General features: G+C 41.6%; 1 protein-coding gene across 1 annotated transcript in view; it reads left to right on the forward strand.

Moving 5' to 3' along the window:
* PLEKHG7 (pleckstrin homology and RhoGEF domain containing G7) overlaps window positions 1–23,651 on the forward strand; it is a 61,504-nt gene that overhangs the window by 18,692 nt on the left and 19,161 nt on the right. The window contains 8 exon segments of the mRNA XM_053722159.1: window positions 4,634–4,724; window positions 6,885–7,022; window positions 11,276–11,397; window positions 11,727–11,818; window positions 15,586–15,722; window positions 21,626–21,708; window positions 21,711–21,804; window positions 23,340–23,440. Of these exon segments, the coding sequence (XP_053578134.1) occupies window positions 4,634–4,724; window positions 6,885–7,022; window positions 11,276–11,397; window positions 11,727–11,818; window positions 15,586–15,722; window positions 21,626–21,708; window positions 21,711–21,804; window positions 23,340–23,440 (858 nt within the window).

Raw genomic sequence — 23,651 nt, forward strand, 5'->3', positions numbered from 1 at the left:
CCGCTCGTTGAAGTAAACTTGCACAAGCGTGTGCCCCAGCTTGCAATCAGCGCCATGCACATTGGGAACGCTGAAAAATTAATGAGCTATTACAGAAACACATTCCACACGTACACATCTACTTCTGGGAAAGCCAGCTGGATTAATCCTAATAGGTTTTTAAAATTCATTCTTGATTCCATCAATTATTGAAGAGTTATAAGTCAAGATCAATGATCCCTGGTTCTTTACTACCTCAGACAAGGACTGGCCATAATCCAGCCTTTCCTTCAGGCCTGCTTCATTGACATATCGACACGCCTACAGCCAGCAGAGCGGTAGGCCTTATGGGTAGTGGCTGTGCCTCGTTCTAATAAAAAATCTACCCACGTGGCCTCCAATCAGTTTGTCATCCGTGGACACACACACACACTGATTTTTTTTTATAAGTCCTACAGCGAAATCAAAAGCCCTCTGAGGTTCCAATCTATGCTGTTCTGACTACTGCTCTGTGACCTTGGCCAAATGAATTACCCTCTCTCAGCTTCAGGTCTTTCCCTGTAAGGAAGGGATGGTAATAGTGCCTGTCTCATAAGGTGGTCATGATGAGTAAATCAGATAATGTTTGTAGGAGCTTACCACAGAGCTGGGCATGTGGTAGACAGTCAGTACTGGCCACATTATTGGCAGTATTATTTTAATTGGAATTTGTGAAACTACTTGTTCTCCTAACTGAATATATGAATGACTTTCACATAATTTTTTCAAGCATAAGAAATCTGTATGAGTGTCTTCGTCAGCTTGGACTGCTATAACAAAATACCACAGACTGGCTGGCCGAAACAGCACTTATTTCTCACATTCTGAAGGCTAGGAAGTCCAAGATCAAGGTGCCAGCATGGTTGGGTTATGGTGAGGGCTCTCTTCCTGGCTTGTAGGTGGCCACCTTCTCCCTGCAGCCTCACATGGCTGAGAGAGAGCACACTGGTATCTCTTCCTCTTTTTATAAGCGCCCAGGTCCCATCACAGGGGCCCCAACCTCATGACCTCATCTAAACCTAATTACCTCCCAAAGGCCCCGTCTCCAAATGTACCAATGCATTTGGCAGTTAGGGCTTTGACATACAAGTTTGGGAAAGACACATTCAGTTCGTAGGGACACAGTCTAAACATCACAAGCTTCAAATCATAAACTACTGGTTCAATTCTGACACTGTTTGCACCAGGGTTGTTGCTCATCGTTCATTCTCATTTAACCCTTCTTTAGGGACATGATTGGGCTGTTTTCCTGGCAGATCTGAGACTGCCTGCAGTGCAGCCTTTCCTGGGCTCCTTCCTCATAAAAATGGAGGCAGGGCCCATTACTAGTCAGGTGTGAGGTGCCAGGAGAAGGGGAATCTCCCACCAGCTCTTCTCCAGAACAGGGAAGTTCTAAGACCTGCCAGGGAGATAGAACGTGCTATCAGACGAGAGAGACTTACCTAAGGAAGGGATGCTCCTACAAGTCTACTCCTAGAAGATGTCCAATCTATTTTTAAATCTGACAGGTCTAGTTTTCCCCCTAAAGGAGCAACATGTTCCACATGTGCTGGGTGACTGTATGTGCCAAGCACTGGGCTAGATATCTAAGACACCAAGATGCCCTCTCCTAACTCACAATTAAGAAGGTTGGACTGACATGAAAATGAGAAAAAAAAGAACGTGCTAAATGGCTTGCACAATGTTGGAGGTGAGTAGGCAGTGGTGGAGATCCACAAAAAGAATAATTAGGGGAATGACAAAACGTTCAGCAAATGTTCTCAGTAGTGAAGGGAAATTCATTTCTTGAAGCCTCATTTTCAAAAGGATGCAATATTTTCCCCTCTTCAAATTGACTTGTCTACTCACTCCTTCATCTTTGGAGCCTTATTTATCAAGTAATTCATATCTCCATAAATGATAATCCACAAGAATATAACAAACGCACTGCTATGTTGTAACAGATTCCCCCAATCTATTACAGATTTTTCCTTTCTTGCCATCCTTCCTTCTCTCCTTCATTTCTTCCCAACGATCAACAGCAATATTAGTGGGGTGCTTGGGTGGCTCAGTCGGTTAAGCATCTGACTCTTGGTTTCAGCTCAAGTCATGATCTCATAGTTTGTGAGACCCAGCCCCTCATCGGCCTCCACACTGATGGCGAAGAGCCTTCTTGGGATTCTTTCTCTGCCCCTTCTCTCTCCCTCTCTCTCTCTCTCTCTGTCTCTCTCTCTCTCAAAAATAAATATATAAACTTCAAAAAAACAATATTAGCAATAAAAGCAAACACATATATCATGTTTCCAGCTACCAGGCACTGATTCTGTTATACGTGTTCCTGTTTATATATGTCACAGTTTACACATGTTGATTCATTAATTCTCACAACAATCCAACAAGGTAGGTCACATGACTATCCCCTTTTGCAAATGGGTAAGTCAAGGTTTGGAGAGCCTCAATAGCTTGCTTGAGTCACACCGCTCTTAAATGGTAGGGTGGGGTCTTGTCCCCTCCCCAGCAGTCCCAGACAATCTGGCTCTGAGTCTGTTTCGGTCCTGACATTGCCCTGCTTCTCCAAACGTGGGGCTTCACGACCAGACCTGAACAGTCTTCATTCATTTCTCTTATCAGAGCTCTCAAAAACCTTGCCTGTTCCTACCGATTCAATGTCATTTTTGTCAACCACTCCAAAATGTATATATCCACATATGTCCATTTTACTCTAGCTCCAAGATACCAGTGGCTACTGCAAACTTCCATTCCATCCACCTTTTAATTATTAAGTTTGAGACCCCAAAATTAACCTTGGCTTATTCCTTTTCTTTACCCTCTATATCCTTTCAAATATGCTTCAAATGCTTCTCATTGCCTCTCCTAGCCAATACCACCAAAGCAGAAGCAACAAGGTTTCCAACAATGGGTCTGTTACCCTAAAGAGCTAATATGACCTCTCAAATGACTGTCCCCTCCCTCCTCACTGGTATGTCCACCAAGCATTTTGGTCAAGAGGTTGGTCAGACCCATGGAAAGTAACAGTGAGTGCCCCTGAAGATAGAGGGCTGGTGCCCACTTTCCCATAGCTCCAACACTGCTTCTATTGTCTCAGTTTCTTTATTTTCCCACTGCCTGCTGATTTTTTAATTTCCACAACATGCAGTCACTATGGTTTCAGACAGCAACAAAAGGCATATGTCCTAAATCCTGTAGGAGGTCTCCAGCTGGCTGCAAGATTCCTTTGCTACTGTGGAAGCTAATGAGCCTCTAATAGATTTCTTTCTCCAGTGCCATAACCCTACCAGAAAAACCAGCCACAGCCCGTGAGCACATTCTAGAACTATTACAGTTCTCCTTTCACATATATACAGGGAGCCGTCTGCCCACAACAGCAGATAACTCATGCCTTCTCTTGCTCCTTAACGTAAAGTTGAGTAACTTCACCAAACTGCTTAGATCCACCATTATGCACCATACATCATGCACCCTGAGGCAACAGAACAAGTTAAAAAATTATCTGTGATAAACATTCATTTGAAATGCAGCCAAGTAGACTTCAGAAAGCCCTCCACATTGTTATGAGCGTTCCTTCCCGGTTTCGTTGGTAAAATGAACTGTTTAAGTGGATAATTCATGATGTTGCAACAGACTACTGAATGAGTCAAATAAAAATATAAAAAGATCGCAACATATTAAGTTTAAAAACCAAGTTGCAAAAGGATGAGTAAATATGACACCATTAAATATGAATCATAAATACCATCAGAAAAAGGTTTTCAGGAGTTATCTAGACATAGGGATTATGGGTTACTTTGATTTTGTGTGTCTCTCAAATTTTCTGTCATAACCATGATTATCTTTGTAATCAGATTTTTTAAACTAATATTATTTTTAAAAAATTGTAACAATAGCAACAATGACAACAAAAAATGTGGGTGGTTCCATTCTAAGGAAACTAGAGTTTCTAGAATATTCTGATATTCTTTAGCACAGAATTATCATGTTGGACAGTCCTTTAACACTGGGCTTTATTTAGTCATCTGCTAAATGATGAGTTGAAATAAGACATCAGAGGCACCTTCTGTTAAAGTTCTATGATCCAGTATTTGGAGAAGTTAGGATTGAGAAGGAAGTTCTGTCTCCCACAAGGCAAGAGAGAAACTAAAGTTTATCTGTCTGCTGAGTCTGCTATATATGATTGTCCTGAGTCTTGGATTTTTTTCCTTTTTATAAGTAAAACAAGATACTTAGACTAGACATCCTCAGCGGTCAATGTCCTCTGGATCTAAAATTCTGTGGTTCTATGGGTCAGACTATGACTCAGAAATGGCTTTTTTTTTAATTTTTTTATGTTTATTTATTTTTTGAGAGAGAGAGAGAGAGAGAGGCAGAGAGAGAGGGAAAGAGAAATCCCAAGAAGGCTCCATGCTGTCAGCACAGAGCCCAATGCAGGACTCAAACTCACTAACTGTGAGATCATGACCTGAGCCCCAGAAATGGCTTTTCAAGTGTTAGTGGCTTACAGACAAAATGTGCTATCTTTTCTCATGCATATTAGAGAATGGAAGATGCTGAGGCTACTAAAGTTGTGTCCTTAAAGAATTTGTGTTTGAAAATCCTATTTCTAATGTTCTTTAAGCAGGGCAAAGACAAATACAGGCACATACCTGACCTGGAGAACTGCCTGTCCTCAGTGAAAATTACAGACTTCAGGGACTGTGAGTTCCACTGCCATAACGTAACTCAACTTGTTTGCTGCAAGGCTGGGTTTTTTTTTTTCTTGTAGTCATTATTTTAAGTTGTCAGATTATTCCCTTGTTCATAATACCAGCAGAAAGCAGGAGACAAGCTGAGGCTGAGCAGAACATGGTCTGCTCTCTCTAATGCACACTGAAATCTGGGAGAAGCTATTTTATCTTAACAAAGGTAATGGCTATAACAGCACTTTGTAGACCAGAAATCCCTGTACAAATGTGGAAAGTTATTATTATTCACATCTCTGGGCCTTTTTAAAAAATGTTTATTTAGTTTTTGACACAGAGAGAGAGAGAGAGAGAGAGAGAGAGAGCATGAGTGGGGGAGGGGCAGAGAGAGAGGGAGACACAGAATCTGAAACAGGCTCCAGGCTCTGACTGTCAGCACAGAGCCCAACACGGGGCTTGAACTCACGGACAGCGAGATCATGACCTGAGCCGAAGTCGGACGCTCAACTGACTGAGCCACCCAGGGGCCCTTCTAAGCCTTTTTTGATAAGATAACTTTTTTCTTAAACTCAAGTTGGTTAACATACAATGTAGTCTTGGCTTCAGGAGTAGAATCCAGTGACTCCTCTCTTATGTATGACACGCAGTGCTTATCCTGGAAAGTACCTTCCTTAATGACAGTCACCCATTTAGCTCATTCCCAACCATCCCCCTCCAGCAACCCTGTTTGTTCTCTGTATTTAAGAGTCTTTTATGGTTTGCCTTCTTCTCTGTTTTTACCTTAGTTTTCCTTCCCTTCCCCTAGTTCATCTGTTGAGTTTCTCAAATTCCACATATGAGTGAAATCATATGATATCTTTCTGTCTCTGACTGACTTATTTCATTTACCATAATACCTTCTAGTTTCATCCATGTTGTTGTAAATGGCAAGATTTCCATTTACATATAAATGGAAATATAAATTTTACATAAATATAAAATATTCCATTTTATGTATCTCTTTACCCATTCATCAGTCAATGGACATTTGGGCTCTTTCCACCTTTTGGCTATTGTCGATAGCACTGCTATAAACATTGGGGTGCACGTACCCCTTCAAATCAGCATTTTTGTCTCCTTTGGATAAATACCTAGTAGTACAATTGCTGGGTCATGGGGTAGTTCATTTTTAATTTTTTGAGGAACCTCCATACTGTTTTCCAGAGAGGCTGCACCAGTTTACATTCCCACCAACAGTGTAAGAGGGTTCCCCTTCCTCCGCATCCTTTCCAACATCTGTTGCTTCCTGAGTTGTTAATGTTAGCCATTCTGACAGGTTTGAAGTGGTGTCTCATTGTGGTTTTGATTTGTATTTCCCTGATGATGGGTGATGTTGAATATCTTTTCATGTGTCTGTTGGCCATCTGAATGTCTTCTTTGAAAAAGTGTCTAAGGGATGCCTGGGTGGCTCAGTTGGTTGAGCGTCTGACTTCGGCTCAGGTCATGATCTCACCGTCCATGAGTTCAAGCCCCGCACTGGGCTCCATGCAGACAGCTTGGAGACTGGAGCCTGCTTCGGATTCTGTGTCTCCCTCTCTCTCTGCCCCTCCCCTGCTCATGCTCTGTCTCTCTCACTCTCAAAAATGAATAAATGTTAAAAAAAATTTTTTTTAATTAAAAAAAAAGAAAAGAAAAAGTGTCTATTCATGTCTTTTGCCCATTTCTTCACTAGACTGCTTGTTTTTTCGGTGTTGATAAGACAAATTCTCAAGGTCTCTTTAAACGTTAAAACTCTTATTTCATGATGCTTCAGTAGTTAATTTCAACAAGCATTGCCAGTGGAACCTGGATCAGACTTCCCAATTCTGAGGTTGGGGTTCTTTGAGGGTTTGGGGCAATAAACTGGAGAGGGCTCATTAAATTCTGAAGCATAATTCAAAACAACATCAATTTAGATTTCTTCTCATTATGGATACTATGCTTCCCATGCTTTGCAACAGGAGGAATTGGCACCCCAAAGTCCCTCAGAGAGAGGAAACTTCTTTCTAACTGATATGTAAGTTCTACAGTCTGAGTAGCTTGCAGAACCACTAGCAAGAGGGATGCCCGGGGCCTGCAGTGGGAAACATGGTTTTGGAAATCACCTGTTCCTGCTGCTTTGCAAGTCAACTCACCGAGGTGGAAATGTTTTGTTCTCCCTTTTCTCCCATGTCCTGGATAAAACCTGGAATGAAATCATGGAAACATATCAAAAACTTCCTACCAATTAATTAGACTTGAGAAAGCAGCAAGTGGCCATGTTGGAAGTCTTCACGGGTGAATGCATTGATTCCTTGGACCATTTTATCAGTTCCTAAGATGGTAATGCGTCTTTCAGTTTCATAGTAGATGGAAAATATTAATTTGATTCTTTGGGGACTCATTTCTCCATGCCATGCTAAAAAAAGGAAGTTGAGGGGAAGGTCCCTTCTTTCAGGGAATCTGAAGAAAATTGCATTTATGGTGTATTTTTGTTTATCTGCTGCTTGGTGTCTCCCTGTTCCTTTTTTTAAACATGGCCTGTTTGGTTTGTGTGAGATCTTCTGAGTAAACTAGTCCAGCTCCCCATCTGATGTCTGAATCTCTTCTGCCTTCTCACCTCATGTTCACACACTTCTAGAGTGGGGGAGCTCACCGCCATCCTCAAAGTACCTGTCCCACCTTCAGTCAGTTCCCTCTTTTGGAGCTCTTGTTCCCTCCGAACAATGCCAAGCAAATCTTCTTATCAGCCACAGGTCACAGATTTCTGGGGCAACCATTCACATGCGATGCAGTGGGGTCAGATTCCACAGTATATTCGTGGTATCTGTGGGAGAAATGGTGCCCCCGATGTTGTGTGCTGCTGCAGCCGTGATCGAGTGCAGTTATGAACAGAGAATTCCTTGGCAAAGGATTCCTTTCCAGGGCAAAGGATGGGCAGGGAGTAGCTGCCTTCCAAGATGACAGGGGAGGAAGAGCCACATTGCTGCCAAGGTTGCCTCTGCCCATAAGGCTTTGGCACTCAGGCTACTCTGTTACACAGGAAAAAATGCTGTGCTTGGAGACTTGGGTTCAAGTTCTGGATCTGCCTCTGGCTTTGACCTTAAGAAAGTCTAGTCCACCATTTCCTAAATCCGGGGTTGGCAACATTTTCATAAAGGTCCAGACAGTAAATATGTTAGGCTTTGCAGGTCACGTGGTCTTTATTGCAACTACTCAACTTTTTTGTTGCAGTGCCAAAGAAGCTATAGATAATTTGTAGGAAAGAAAGAAAGAAAGAAAGAAAGAAAGAAAGAAAGAAAGAAAGAAAGACTGAGGAAGGAAGGAAGGAAGGAAGGAAGGAAGGAAGGAAGGAAGGAAGGAAAAAGAAAAATAATGTGCATAGCTGTATTACAATAAAACACTATTTGAGTAGCAGGCCTGGTTGATCCCACAGGCTGTCATTTACCAATCCCTCCCCTAAGATATAAAAGAGGGATGACGATACCATCTCTGGCTATCTCATAACATCTAATCATTGCCATGATCAGATTAGTTTTCTTTGACATCTATCAGGTGCTATATAAATGTCAGTTAAAATGTAAATAATATTGATTGGGTAGGTCACAATGTTATGTACTTTACCGGCAAAATTTAAACCACAAAGGCACTCAGAAAATTAAGACTTAGAGATGATATCTGTTAGGGTACAGAAAACTAGCTTAAGTAATGTAGGATTTTATTGGCCCATGTGGCTGTAAATGTCACAGGTGGGAGAGAGTTCAAGGTTGGTTTGATCAAGGAATTCAAAACCAAGGAAAAATTTCTTTCCATCTCTTATCCCTGCTTTCCATAGCATCAGTATCATCTTATGACAGGCTTCTGTTATAGTCACAGTTGGCTGCTGTCCTTGAGGCCATAGAGAGAGAGAGAGGGACAGAGGAGATCTCTTCTCAGCATTCATAGCCAAAGTCTTCATTTTCATTCTGATTGGACTGGCTTAAGTCACATGCCCTCTCCTGAACCAACCACTCTGATGTGGAAGGAAAGTGCTAATTGGCTTAAAACAATGAAGACCCATCTCTAAGAGTAAGGTCATTGTGATACATGGCACATCCGAGGCATAGGGACGAGTAGATCCTGAGGTGAAAACCAGAAGATGTTAGGGAAGGGGAGTTTTGGGTGGTAATCAATAGATGTTCACTATGGAGCACTAACCCCCTGAGCTATGCTACCGCCCTTGCCCTAATAAACAGCATAAGAATTATTTAATCCCACTGTAAGCTACACAAGCTTTTCAAACTAGCATTTTCTGGGGTTTTTTTAAGGTCAATTTGAGTTTATTTATTTTCAAATGTCCCAGTGTATTTAGAGGATACATATCTTCCTTTACACAATCAATACAAGTTTCCCAAAGTTATTTGTTGTAAGTCAAGTGGTAAAATAAATCTACCAGAGGACTATTTTTTTAAGTGGCAAAATTTTGTATAAGGTTAAGAATCTTATAGCAGAAATACTATTTCTTCTAAATTTTCTCAAAGATTCTGTAGCAATGACTTCTGTCTCTTACAATTATGGTTTTTAAATACTTGGATGTTTCCAGATTTCCAGACAACAATACTCAAGGCATACCTCAGAGATATTGTGGGTTTGGTTCCTGCCCACCATGATAAAGTGAATATGGCAATAAAGCAAGTCAAATGAATCTCTGGGTTTCCCAGTGCATATGAAAGTTATATTTACACTATATTGTAGTCTATCAAGTATGCAATAGCAGTATGTCTAAAAAACAGTGGTTTACCTTAATTTAAAAATACTTTATTGCTAAAAAATGCTAACCACCATCTGTCTGAGCTTTCAGCATGTCATAACCCCCGTGCTGGTAGAGGGTGTCGCTTCAGTGTTGATGGCTGCTGACTGCCTAGGGTGGTGGTTGCTGATGGCTGAGGAGGCTGTGACAATTTCTCAAAGCAACAATGAAGTTTGTCATATCAATTGACTCTTCCTTTCACTTGAACACTTAGAGACCACTGTAAGACTATTAATTGCCTACTTTCAATATTGTTGTGTCTCAAGGAATAGGGAGGCCAGAGGAGAGGGAGAGAGATGGGGGAATGACTGATTGGGGGAACAGTCAGAACACACACAACATTGATCGATTTTAACTTCACCCTTTTATATGGACGTAGTTCGTGGCACCCTAAAACAATCACAATAGTAACATCAAAGATCATGGATCGCAGATCACCATACAAAATATAATAATAATGAAAAAGTTTGAAACATGAGATTTATGCAAATGTGACACAGAGATAGAAAGTGAGTAAATGCTATTGGAAAATGGCACCAATAGACTTGATCAACACAGGATTGCCACAGACCATCAATTTGTAAAGAATGATATGTCTGTGAAGTGCAAGAAAATGAGGTTTGCCTGTACATGAACTTTGGGAAGCTTTAAGTCAGTGGTTCTCATAGTGGGGGTCCCTACACTGGCAACATCAGAATCACTTGGGAACTTACTAGAAATATATATTCTCAGACCCCATCAGAGACCTACCGAATCAGATACTTGGGGGTTGACACTAATGTCTGATTTAACAAGGCCTCTAGGTGATTCTGATGCAAGTTCTAGAACCATTCACTGCATTAATTAATTTTTTTTTAACCTTTATTTATTTTTGAGACAGAGAGAGACAAAGCATGAATGAGGGAGGGTCAGAGAGAGAGGGAGACACAGAATCTGAAACAGGCTCCGGGCTCTGAGATGTCAGCACAGAGCCCGACGCGGGGCTCGAACTCACGGACCGCAAGATCATGACCTGAGCTGAAGCCGGACACTCCACCGGCTGAGCCACCCAGGCGCCTCCACTGCATTAATTAATATGAAAATGGAAACTGGAGAAGACTGGTGGTCTGAAGTCCAGTTTTTTCACACCTAAGCTCTTTGAAATAATTGGCCCCTTTGAATGTTTCATCATATTTTTACAAAGTAGTCCTGTTTCAATAAATTGATCTCTAGTGCATAGAATGAGGGCAAGTTATCTGGAGAACTATAGTTCCTTCTTGATTTGCTGTTGCTTTCCTATTGTATGAAAGCATCTGATCAAGTAATAATAACATAAAGACTCCCTTAATGTCTCATTAATATTTATCCCTTTCTGCAAATCTAAACATCTTCCCTGTTATCAGATATTAACTCATTAATTGTTTATTTTTAATTTCCTGAATGTACAGGATATTTGGGTCTTTTGCAGAGGAAGGAATAAATGAAAATTTAGTATGAATGTTGTTTTGGTCTCAAGTTAGTGCCATGGCAGGAAGAGAACCTTTGAGACTTTTCTGGCCCCCAGAAGCAGAGAAGGCCCATTTGAACAGATTATGTTCAGCAGGACTGTTGAGGGGGCTCATGCAAGCAACAGCGACTTTGTACAGAACAGCACCTTTCCCATATGTGTTCTAGGGAGCTTAAATGTCATCATTTGTATTTAGTAAAATTCTTAAACCTTGAAAATACTGGTTGCTACCTTGTTTTGTAAAGTTATACTCAGGTTTATGTTCAATGTTCTCCCAAAGGGCAAGTTTCAAAATTGAAAAATATAAAGTAATGTGCATTGCATTTTCTAAAAAGATCTTCATGAATACATTAAAATATCTACAAACTCATGAATATCTTCTGGATGCAGATTTATGGAGACTTTTTGCAAACCTAGAAGAGTTAAGTCAGGTGAGTCAAAGCAGGAAGGTTCCAGTAGCCATGTTTTAAAATTAACCAGAAGGGGGCATCTGGGTGGCTCAGTCAGTTAAGCTTCTGACTTCAGCTCAGGTCATGATCTCGAGGTTCATGAGTTTGAACCCCATGTCGGGCTGTGTGCTGACAGCTCAGAGCCTGGAGCTTACTTCAGATTCTGTATCTCCCTATCTCTCTCTTCCTCCCCTGCTCATGCTCTGTCTCTGTCTCTCAAAAATAAATAAATGTTAAAAAATTTTTAAAAATTGTTTATTCCTTACCCTTGGAAGTATGTGTACTCTTGTCTTCTTTCTCTCTGACCCTAGACAAGCTTCGATTTTGTAAACAGTGTTTTTGGCATCATCAAGGACTATGCTGAGCCTTCTGAGACCTCACTACTGATGGATTTCATCTCCATGTTCACAAAGGCAAAATCCTTCTGGGACATCCCAGTTTCATGCAGTAAATTCACCCACCTCCCAGGATAGCTGTTTACATCCCCTTGATGTGTGCGTGTGTGTTATTGTGCTTGAGAAAGTTCCATCAGCACCCTCCCACAAAGGAACCATCATCTGATGCTCTGTCAGTTGACATTTTCAAAAATAACTGGCAGATTTCTGTTTGCCATTGTCACCTCTCCTGTGTGGGTTTTATTAACAGAAAATTCTGCATTCATGGAAAAACCATTTCCAAGTCTGTTTTTTTAAATTGCTTCAACTTACAGCAATATTCATGGCAATAGTTAGTGTAGGCTAATTACATGGTTCAGTTCTTCTTCTAACGAGGTTCTTGGCTCTCGGAAAGGAACAAAATAAACCCTCACATTTATCAACACCCTTAATAAGACTTCTGTATGGAAGGAAAAGAAAAGAGGAAAGTCTGTACCTTTGGTATGATAAATGCTATTTACTTCCTGAGTAGATATTTGGACTTTCTCCCCCACTTTTCCACTTTGACCTTTTTAATCCATATCCTCATTCAGCAAAATTTAATTTTTACAATCCATTTAAAAAAAAATGTAGGAAAAATTTTAAAAATAAAGTAAAATAAACATAGATTGAGATTTATTGAGCACTCACTAAGTGCTTAGGTGTGGAGCTGAGACCCTATACATGATAATGTGCAAAATTAGGTACACTCCCTGGTCCCGGGGAGTTTTCAGTCTAGTGGGGGAGAAATTAATCCAATAATGATGCTAATGATACAATCAAATTGAGATAAATGCTGGGGGGCAGGAAAGGAACATAGATATTATGAAAGAAAGCTTCTAGGTTGGGGAAGATGGTGAAGTAGTTACAGATAGGAGATTCTTTGGAAGGCAGTGATGCTCGAGGTGAGATATGGAGGGAGTACTTACTAAGGTGAAACAAGCATGAAATTAGGTGATAGTAAGGAGATCTTTAGTAAATTTTGAAAACAGATTTGAACAAGAAATGCTTTGAAAAACAAGAGGAATGTAGCATTGGGAATTAGATAAAATCTCAATCCTTCAGAGTCGGAAAGTATTTACATGTAGTTTTTAGTAAACAGTCTGGAGAAATAGCAACTTCTCATCAAAACACATAAGTTGTATTCATCTGCTCCAGCTGCTATAACAAAATATCACAAGAGTGGGCAGCTTTGAAACAACAGAAATTTATTTCTCATAGTTCCGGAAGGTGGAAGACTGAGATGAGGGTGCCAGCATGGTCAGGTGAGGGTCCCTTCTGGTCCCATTGTATCCTCACAGGGCAGAAGGAGGTAGAGATCTCTCTGGAGCATCTTTTATAAAGGCACTAATCCCATTCACAAGGTGTCTACCCTCATGACCTATTCTCCTAAGGGCCCACTTCCTAATACTGTCACATTAGCGGTTAGTATTTAACACATGAGTTTGAGGGGACACCAATATTCAGACCACAGCATGAGAGCACTTTACAGACTACTAAAGCATGGTGCATCAATAGACTGTTTGCCAAAGTCTATAATATAACCCACACGTGAATGCTTCACATAATGTTACAAGTGTGCAAAGATGGATTATAAAAGCTTTTCCTAAATTTAAAAAGTCCTCTATCGGTCAGGTTAAATTCATTTTTGTACCACAATAACAGTCCCCAAATCTCAGTGGCTTGGCTCATATCTCACTTATGCTCTGTTTCCATTTTTTTGTCACTGACCTCACTCTGGGACCCATGCTGAGGGAGCAGCCACCACCTGGAATGTTACCAGTCTTCATGGCAAAGACATAAGAGATTAGGGCAAAGCACTCACTGACTCTTCAAGTTTCTGCCTGAAGCAACGCACGGCATGACTGTTGATACTTCAAAGGTCAAAGACAGGCACGTGGCCAAGCTCACCCTCAGTGGAGTGGGTACGTGCAATCCTCCCCAGGAAGGGGAAGCAGACGAAGGGTAATACCACAGTGCCTCACAAGAAGCTCACCAGGGCAAGACTGGGACATTTGTTATTCACACGGGAGCCATTTAGTACGTCACCAGGAAGGAAAATGAGGGTTGCAGAGGTTAGATAATTTGGCCAAGGTCACAGAGCTAATAGGTTGTGGACCTGGATATCTAAGCCTGAGTCTGCGTGGTCTTAATGATAGCCTCCGGGCAATGGCAGTTCTCAAGCATCTCAGTGCCTCCTGAGAAGACCTGCTCTCTATTTCCTGCCCAGGCATCAAAGCCCCCTACTCAAAAATAAACTCCCATCATTGTCTCTCAAATTACTTCTTGTTGAAGCCAAACTGTGACCTTTCTCCCCATAGCATTTTGTCTGCTGAGGTCCTATAACAAAAATATTTTCTAGGTTTTTGTTATCTCTGTCTTTACTGCTGTCACTTCCTTTAGTGGCTTTTTACACTGGGTCCGCTTTCTCTACTCCCTAGAGTGGTAACATTATCAGAAGCACATCTGTCTTCCTTCTCTCGCTCCATCACATTGTCACACTGTTGGAAAACTCTTAATGGGACACATTACTCATTATTTTAATAAATAGGTCTATCAAGGAGCACGTAGGTTTAGCAACATGGTAGGCACTATGGAATCCTGAAGAAGAGTGTCTGAAGCATTGGCAACAAGAAAAGAGTGACTGTCATCCCAAAGACACACTTTGCTAGGCTGGTGGCACTTTGTATGATGTGTTCTGTTTGACCCTTAGATATATGAACATATACATATGAATTGGCCATCTGCCTTATGCTAAAATAAATTTGAGATGGCTTACAAATGTGAAGTCTTTTTTTTAATGTTTATTTTTGAGAGAGAGCACAAGCAGGGGAGGGGCAGAGAGATACGGGGACAGAGGGTCTGAGGCAAGCTCTGTGCGGAGAGCAGAGAGCCTAATGCAGGGCTCGAACTAACGGACCGTGAGATCACGACCTGAGTCTGACGCTTAGCCAACAGAGCCACCCAGACACCCCCCAAATGTGAAGTCTTTAGAGCAGGTTTCAGACATTAAACAAGAACAATGAAGACAAGGGAAGAGAAGTGCTAAGCCCAGTACATTTAATAGATGCCCCCCCCCCAAATTTAATGCTATATTTTTAGAAGCCAGCAGGAAAATTAACTTTATGGATATTTTTGAGGACTATTGGATGAAGTGTAAAATGTTGCTACTTTAATCACTTACTACTAACACCAGCTTAACTAATCAACCAACATGAGCACTGAAATCAAAGGTGATATTTGTATCAGAAACCATGTGGGATATGTAGGCCTCAACAAAGCCAACCAGAGGTAAAGGGTGAATTAAATTAAGATATCCGAAGGAGGGGTACCTTGGCGGCTTAGTCGGTTAAGCTTCGGACTTCAGTTCAGGTCATGATCTCATGGCTCATTAGTTCAAGCCCCACCTCAGGCTCACTGCTGTCAGCACAGAGCCCACTTCAGATCTTCTGTCCCTTCTCTCTCTGCTCCTCCCCTACTCATTCTCTCTCTCTCTCTCAAAAATAAACATTAAAAAAAAAGATGTCTTAAGTAGAATTTTCTTTAAGCATGTGGGAGATGGGGGGAGTTGGTTTATTGAGGGGTGAACTGTTTATTATGGGAATACCATTTCGGTTTTTAAAATGTTTATAATGAAGACGACCTGTTTCTATCCATGCAGTCACAGTTCCTGCTTGATAATGGTGACTTTCCAGTTTTCCCTGTTGTGATCAACGGTACAGGTGAAGAGAAAGCCCATGCTTTCCTTGACTATGAGTCTCCTTCTGCTTCTCTTCCTGCGGTGTTTCTGAGGCAGCCTCTGTCAGAGCCACCAGACCTACTGCCTGAATTACTTAGTCACTGTCTTTTATCTTGAGAGCCTGAGGCAAAGAGATGACTTTGGAATTTATTTAAAAGGAAAGTACCATTTTCTTTTATATTTTTCCTAAGACTCTTTGGACATAACAGGTACTGGGAATTATTACACCCCAATTAAATGGGAAAGAAGATGAATGCTCAACAATACATTTTAACTACAAATCTGCTTTCCCCATAAATACGTGGTCCACTGCACACTTTGGAATTTTAAATGGTGCACATCTGGAAACATTACATCATCTTTCTTTCCTGAAATTTGGGTAGGGCTTAAAAATGTTTTCTTTGTTCATTGGTTTGTTTGTGGAAGAAATTGGTACAGTGTAAGGAGAAAATAGAACAAAAAACGAGGCTTTGTTTGTGACCAGAAGTTTGGCTTTTGTGCGATTTGGTTACAGGAAAATCCTAGTGCACAAAAGCCTGAAGGACCCTTTACGTTGTAGTCTATGTGAATGGCGGCCCCTCGGACACCTCACGGAGCACAATGGAAATGTTGGCCCTGACCTTGTACAACATGGCAGCAGTGGCTTCCAAAGTGCCAGAACAAGGAATTTCTGCTGGGGAACTTAAGCATTTGTTAATAAGCAAATCTTGAAGGAATTTTCCTTGACTTCTCTAGCTCCTTTGACCAACCCCCTTCCCTTTGATATTTCTTTAGTCTGACCTGTACCTTTTCAGTATCATGCCAGAGCCCTTCTGTGTGATCCAGAGAAAATGGTCCAAGCTTTTCCAGAAAACCAGCTCTTCCCTGCAGCTGCAAGTAGCCCCGCCAGAGCATCAGCTCAGAGGCAAGGCAAAGGAGGAAAGGCTGCCATTTTCCCCAAAGACTTCACTGTGGATCAGCGCACCTTTGCCATGGCCCAGATGTGCCAGAAAGCCTGGATGTGGAATGACCCAAGAAAAGAAAAATGATCTTTGGGAAGAGACTTGGCTCCATTTTTGTAGCTTCAGCCTTTCAGTATTTAATTTGCTACTCAAACTGAAGCTCATTAGATTTCCAAATATATGAATAACCCTACTGCAAAAGTTTTCCCTGGAAGCTGATGGATTAGACTCTTAGCCAGGGACCCAAACGGGGAAGAATCCAGGTCCATTTCTCTCCCTTCCAAGCTAGGACAGAGATTGATTTAACAAAGCTCAGCCACTGCTTCCAAACGACTGTGGAAAAATCTCATATCAACTGGTTTACATTTACACGTGAAATATATATAGCAGCCAAAGATAGTTAGGGAAAAGAAATAGGGGGTGAAATGTTGTAATGGTAACATACAATACCCTTACAATGCATAATACTTTACCAGGCACTTTGTCAAGCATTTCTTTTAATCCTTAGCACAAAACTATAAAGTTGATTACATGTTCCCCATATGTCCCTGAGGCTAAGAAAGATTATGTGACTTTATAAGGTCACATGGCCAGTAGGTGGCAAAAAGAACCTGGATAAAAGTCTTCAGGCAAAAAAAAAAAAAAAAAAAAAAAAAATCCAATGGTCTTTCCACCAGAACTATTTCCAACACCTCAGATAAATTTCCCATTGCTGGGGAGCTGTTAGCCTCATGAAACAAAACTGAGGAGTCAGGTAGAGGCTCTGGAAGAATGGAAGGTGCATCTGCCTTCCTCAGCCCCATGGTACACAGCAAAAGCATCACCACAGGTAGTTAATCATAATATTACAATACATATAAGATATACAATACGTATAAGAATACATATAAGAATTATAATGCTTATAACATGTAATAATTATAAAAAATAATAATAATAATGTAATAGTAAGTAAAAATAATAAAGGTGACCCATTCTTGAGCTCTTGTTATGGCCAGGCACTGTGCTGCATACTAGACATCTATGATCTCTTTGTCTATACAGTGCCCCTGTGAGATCTGATATTATCCTCATTTTTCAGGAGCTTAGATAAATTAGGCAACTTGCTGGAAGATACAGTCGTTCAAGGAAGAGGCCGGCAGGATTCCAGTTCAGTCCTGTCTGAAGCTGACATTCGTTCTTCTACTATGCTCTGATGTAAGTGTGGTTGGGGCACCTGGGTGGCTTATCAGTTAAGGGTCTGACTTCAGTTCAGGTCATGATCTGAATCGTGGGTTGTGAGCTCGAGCCCCACATCAGGTAAGGCCGAGCCCCACTTCAGGTAAAACACAAGCCCTGCTTCTCTCTCTCTCTCTCTCTCTCTCTCTTTTTCTCTGCCCCTCACTCACTTGCACCCTCTCTCTCAAACAAACAAACAAACAAACAACAAACAGCGTGGTTGGAGAACTGAAATCTGTGTCATGCTATGGGTTGCCTGGAATTGGGCTCTGAATGCACTGGGATGAATTTACCCCCGTACCACATGGGCCTGGGCTCTATTGAGTGTCTGTACGTTGTGTTGGCAAACACTGATGGGAGTAGAATGCTCCCTGCTCTTTCCTAAACAGTCAGGACGAGACAGAGAAAGAGCCAAAACTTTATACTAGGTCTCTTTGTGCGGTTTGACTAAACAGTGGCTAAGACCTCTCTCTACCTACCACAGACCGAGTGTTTGAGAAATACCAGACACTGTTCTGGGCACTTTGCATAGATTAGCTCATCAAAACCCCTCACCAACCTGATGAAATCATCATTCTCATTATCCATTTCACAGATGAGGTTTAGGGAGCTTAAGCATATTTCCCAAGATCCCACAAACGCTGGCTGCCCAGCACCATGCTGTGTCCCACCAAGACAGATTTATGAGAAGAATGTTTGATTTGGGGCCCTGAATTCCTTTCACTGATCCCCTAAACACATTGGATACTTAGTACAAAACAAAAGCAGATCCTATTGATCTAGACCCATCCATTGAAAGGCCTTTTATGTCCACTCTTTCTTGATAGAGATGTTCTTTTCTTCCCTAATGCACCTGAAAAATAAAGCCAAAAGGGGAGATAAAAGAAAAACTCATAGCTACTTTTAGAATCATCAAATAGCTTTATTCTCTCTTCTGAGGACTTTCAAAACTCTAAAAGCTTCCAATTACCTGCCTGGATCTTTGTCTAAATTATTTACCACTGATACTTTTTGCCTGATATTGTTATGTGGGGGAGATTGTATGTTGCTACGTTTACCTGCACTAAAAGTGGGTGCTGGCCACCAGAGCTGTCCCCTGAGGCGTGGAAATATGGGGCAATGGCCTGGGCCTGTGTGTTTTGAGGAAATCCATTACTGGAGCTCCCAGCCACCCTGGTTGGAATGCAGCTACCAGTGAGTCAGCATGGAAATCAGCCACTAAGCCCACAGATGAAGGTCCTCTCCCCCCACACCTCTTCTCACAGTTTCCACCCCCAGCCTCTCCACACCTGCAGTTCCAGCGTCCTTCCTCATCCTTCCCAACCTTGATGAGAATCACAGCCATTTTGACCAGATGAGAACTTGGAGGTGGTCTAGAGACTTCCGCAGTTTTCCAAAACAGGAATCTGGGGTGCAGAGAAGGGAAGGGGATCCTCAGAAGACCTTGAAGCCTTGCTCCTAGAGTTCCATTCATCATGCACCCAAGTACTCACTTTCATGACCTGCCATTGGTATATGGGGAAGTGGAAGAGACTGTGTCTGGCAGAATTCCTGTGAGGAATGAGCCCTGAATGTTTTCAGAAGAAATACTTTGATAAAGCTGCTAGTGTGGCCAGATGAGAAGCCTGTCCATGGTGGACGAGGTCAAACTGTGAAAGACAAGCATAAATTGCTAAGCAAGAGGCTGAGAGAGAAAGGGGGCAAAGTTCAGGGGTAAGGGAGATAAAGAGCTCTCTTTTCAGAGAAGAGAATGGCACCAGAAAAATGGCGGAGGGCTGTGGGCCATGTATTTGACCCCTCCCTACAACCCAAAATCTTCAGTAAAATAAATACGTAATTCATAAAGTGTTTGGCAGGAGGGGATTAACAGTGGAAACCAACATAGGAAACCAACCAATGGACCTGGCTTGGCATTTGTCCCATGCTGTTCAAAAAAGAAGTATGTGTGCAAACAGGAGTCCAGGGGCCAGAGAAAGCCATTGCAATCTCCGTGTCTCTCAGTGAGTTTCTAAATATCTACATAAGGGCTTTGGACTTCCCTGGGCCATTGAGTCAGCTGTACCCAGATCTCCAAAATGCAAGGGCTGACATGTGGGCGTAAAGATGGATGCGGCTGTCTTTGGGGAAGCAAAGAGAATCTCTATAGTGTGCCTTAGCCCACTTGAGGCTGGTCCTGGAGTGCCTTGGTCACAAGACAAAGGATTTAACCTGGGCCTGGACTGAGCATAAAAGTAGAAAAGGGGCAATAGCCTGCAGCACAAAAAAATGTTTTAAAAATTTTTTAATGTTTATTTATTTATTTGGGAAGAGAGAGCACAAGCATGGGGGGCGAAGAGAGAGAAAAAATATCAAGGATCCCAAGCAGATTCTGCACCGTCAGCTCAGAGCCTGATGTGGGGCTCGATCTCACGAACCATAAGATCATGACCTGAGCTGAAATCGAGTCAGATGTTCAACTGTATGAGCCACCCACGTGCCCCAAGAAAAACATTTAGTTAAGGGTAGGACCCTTTTACAGCTCAACTCAGGTGGGAGAAGAGAAGAGGGAGAGAACACACTAACAGTACTAATAGTACTTTTTGATGCACCTGTGTGCATAGCAGCCAAACACTGGGTTCCACTCGTCATGTGTCATCAAAAGCCAGGGCCCCTCCGTTCAAGACCATGTCGCATTCCAAAAAACAGTCCAGCGGATGAAAGAAATGGAAGAGCCGTTAGCACCTTCACTTGTGTCTCTCAAATGCCTTTGATGGAAATTCAGTGTATAACCCATAGCAGTACTTACTCAAATCTTCCCGGTGCTTGCACACCTTGCAACTGCCTTTTGGCCCAACCTCTCCCTATTGAAAATTGTCTGTCTTTATCCCTCCTCGTTCCTGTCTCTGCTCTATATCATGTAGATCAACTTAGTCTCTTGACTTCTGTTTTCATTTTCTCTTCATTGCCCTGAATCTCAGCGACAAAGGAGACTTGAAGAACTGCCCCAATGAACAAAATTCCTTCCTTTCCCTTTTACCCCCATGTGCATCCTCAGTTCTCTTAACTGCGCATCACAGTGAGGATGCGGGCAGAGCTGGTGAAACCAGAAATCTCCACCAAGGGCCAGGGAGAAGGGAGAAACCAATGGGTGAAACTAAACTCTTAAGTGAGAAAGGCAGACAAAGCTGGAACATGTATATTAATATATCTTTTCACTGCCATGGGTAGACCATGCATTCTCTGGGAGATTTAACAAATTTCACACTTTTCCAGCACATCAAAATCATGATGAATTTCCAAACTATTTAGGAGGATTGGGTGGTGTCACATGGAGGGCTGAGGACGGCTGCCTTCATCACCATTACTGGGGAGACAAGACAGCTGAACAAGGAGTCTTTCGTTTCTTTAACTGGAAAGTAACAAGTCAGTAATATTCAATAATACTTCTTTTTTTTAATTTTGTTAATGTTTATTTATGAGAGAGAGAGAGAGAGAGAGCAAGCAGGGAAGGGGCAGAGAGAGGGAGACAGAGAATCAGAATCAAGGTCCAGGCTCCAAGCTGTCAGCACAGAGCCCGACGTAGGGCTCAAACCCACGAACCCTGAGATCATGACCTGAGCTGAAGTCAGACACTTAACCGACTGAGCCACCCAGGCGCCCCTCAACAGTACTTCTTAACCATATTTAACGACCCCATTTCCAACCCTGATTTTGGCACTGGTGGGTAGATACTTGCTAAAAACAGTTTAATATGGAATTTTCAAAACCAAAGTCTAGTCCGCGGCTTATAAACTTTCCTAGCAAGCTCACAGGTATGTCATAGAATTACTGAATAAAGTCTCTAAGAGTTTCCCATGTCCAGGCTTCCCAGTGCCTTAATAGGAGAAGTGATATTCTGAAAGTCTGCTTTTGGCTTCTGCAGTGGTGTGAGCAAAATGAACAGTGAGGACGGCTCCACCTGCCTGAGCTGCTGGTGGCCCCACTGGACAGGTGGGGTGACTCGGCACCTTGTTGCTGAAGAATGTCTGGAAATGGAGTAGAGACTCTATGGAGAAAATCATGATCTACAGCATCAAGGAAAAGATGGAAAGGTCAATCAGTAAGCCCCTGAGATAGGTGACCCAGAGCTCCAGTCTAAGTTTACTCAAAGCGATGGAGGGCCCCGTGGCTGCTGGGAACCATTTGGACTTCCACACTAGAAGGCAATTCCATTGACTTGAGGTCATGGCTCTCGGAAACATGGATTCGAGTGGGAGTGCATTGTAAATCAAACACGCAAAACAATGGACTCCAGTCACATCCTGGCAGACCCGATGAGAACTCCCACGCCAAGTTTGTGCAGGACGTGGCTCTGTCTCCAAGGCGTTCAGAAGTGAGTTCAGGCAGGAAAGACCTACTTCCCAGATGATTGAAAGCACTTTGTGTTTCACATCCATGCTGAACCCACACACAAAGCAAACACCATGGGGAGTAAACACCATGGGGAGCCTTTCCGGAGGCTAAATTATCATTCATCTTTTTTTTTTTTTTTTTTTTTAGGTCACTGAAATCCAGAGCTCATCTAAAATTATGCCAGCTGCAATCTCGAGAACTGAAATTTGGGAATAGGAACTAAGCAAGTCCTCTGATGCCTTAAGTTTATTTGTGGAGCTTTCTATGACTAAATTCAAATAAAGAAATCTTTGATATATGCTCATAAACCAAGATTTTCTGGGAAGCATCCAAAGGGAGCAACTCAAATTGACGATTATCAGCTGTACAGAAATAATACTTTTTTTGCAAGTTTCAAAGTAAAATGGCCATTCAGTTGGGAGTTTCTTCCCTCTTTCTAAATTTTTTGTTCAAATTCTAAAATGACCCTAGGAACTTGAATTGAGCTTATTAAGTGAACAAGACAAAAACTCAAAGCAAGACTTTTTAAAACTTTGCAGAATATTACTCATTTTGATAGGTTTGTGAGATGGGGAACAGCATCTCTTCTGGAGATTTCTCAATAAAAAAAAAATAGATCCTTATCATTGAGGGAAGAGACTCCTGTGGCTTCCTATAAGTCTATGAGCTTAAAGATGAATTCTCAAGAATCCCACCCACCATGTGATTCTGTGGGTCTATGACTTGCCCTCCACACTTCCAAAAATTACTTCAAAAGCTCATTAGTAATATGTTATTTTAATGTGGGAAAATTAATATAAACCTTCAGAAGAGAAAATGAGTTCTTGTCAAAAAGCAATAATCATCCTTATGAAGTTAATGTAGGTTTTACGATTAGTACAAAAGATACGTTTGTCCTTGTTTGTCTGATTTTCCCACCTCTAATTAAAGACTATATGGTGTAGGGACGAAGAGAAACCTACAAAGGCTTTATTAATATTGTTGAAATAAAAATGCACAATACATTTCCAACTTACTGAATTAAATTAATTAAGCTTCATTTTTCTCTTCAAGAGGCTGATTTCAAATTAGTGCATTTTTCTAAGACATTTAAACAACAAGCAATATGTTAAATGAACCTAAGATACGGTTTGGCTCCAGGGATAGTCAGTGTTTCTAAATGATTTCTGTGGATCTTGGTTAACTTTTATGCTGCAATGTCACATGCATTTAAAAATATATTGATTGTGTCTTGTTTTTCAGGGATCCTTGAAGGAAAAGTGAAGTGGCTTGACAATTGCCAAAAATGTAGACATCTACGGAAGATTATTATGTGGCCTCTACTATGGGATAGAAACAAAAAGCTTCATTCCAGAGGTACACAAATGTTCAATTAGGACTTATGTCCCTCCCCAGAAGTTTGGTACGTAGATGGAAATTGTTAAACTAGTCTTACAAAGTCCCCAGCTGTCCACTTGAATAATAAATCTAATTTTATGAACCAGAAGTAAAGCCTTCATCCACATGGCATTGTATGTGGGAGGCTGACATCATCAGACATTCTTGGGGTGGCCC

Source organism: Lynx rufus, unplaced genomic scaffold (assembly GCF_022079265.1).
Source record: "Lynx rufus isolate CCGP_SWC_20201006 ecotype Redwood Valley unplaced genomic scaffold, mLynRuf1.p SCAF_7, whole genome shotgun sequence".
In the NCBI taxonomy this organism is placed as follows: Eukaryota; Metazoa; Chordata; class Mammalia; order Carnivora; family Felidae; genus Lynx; species Lynx rufus.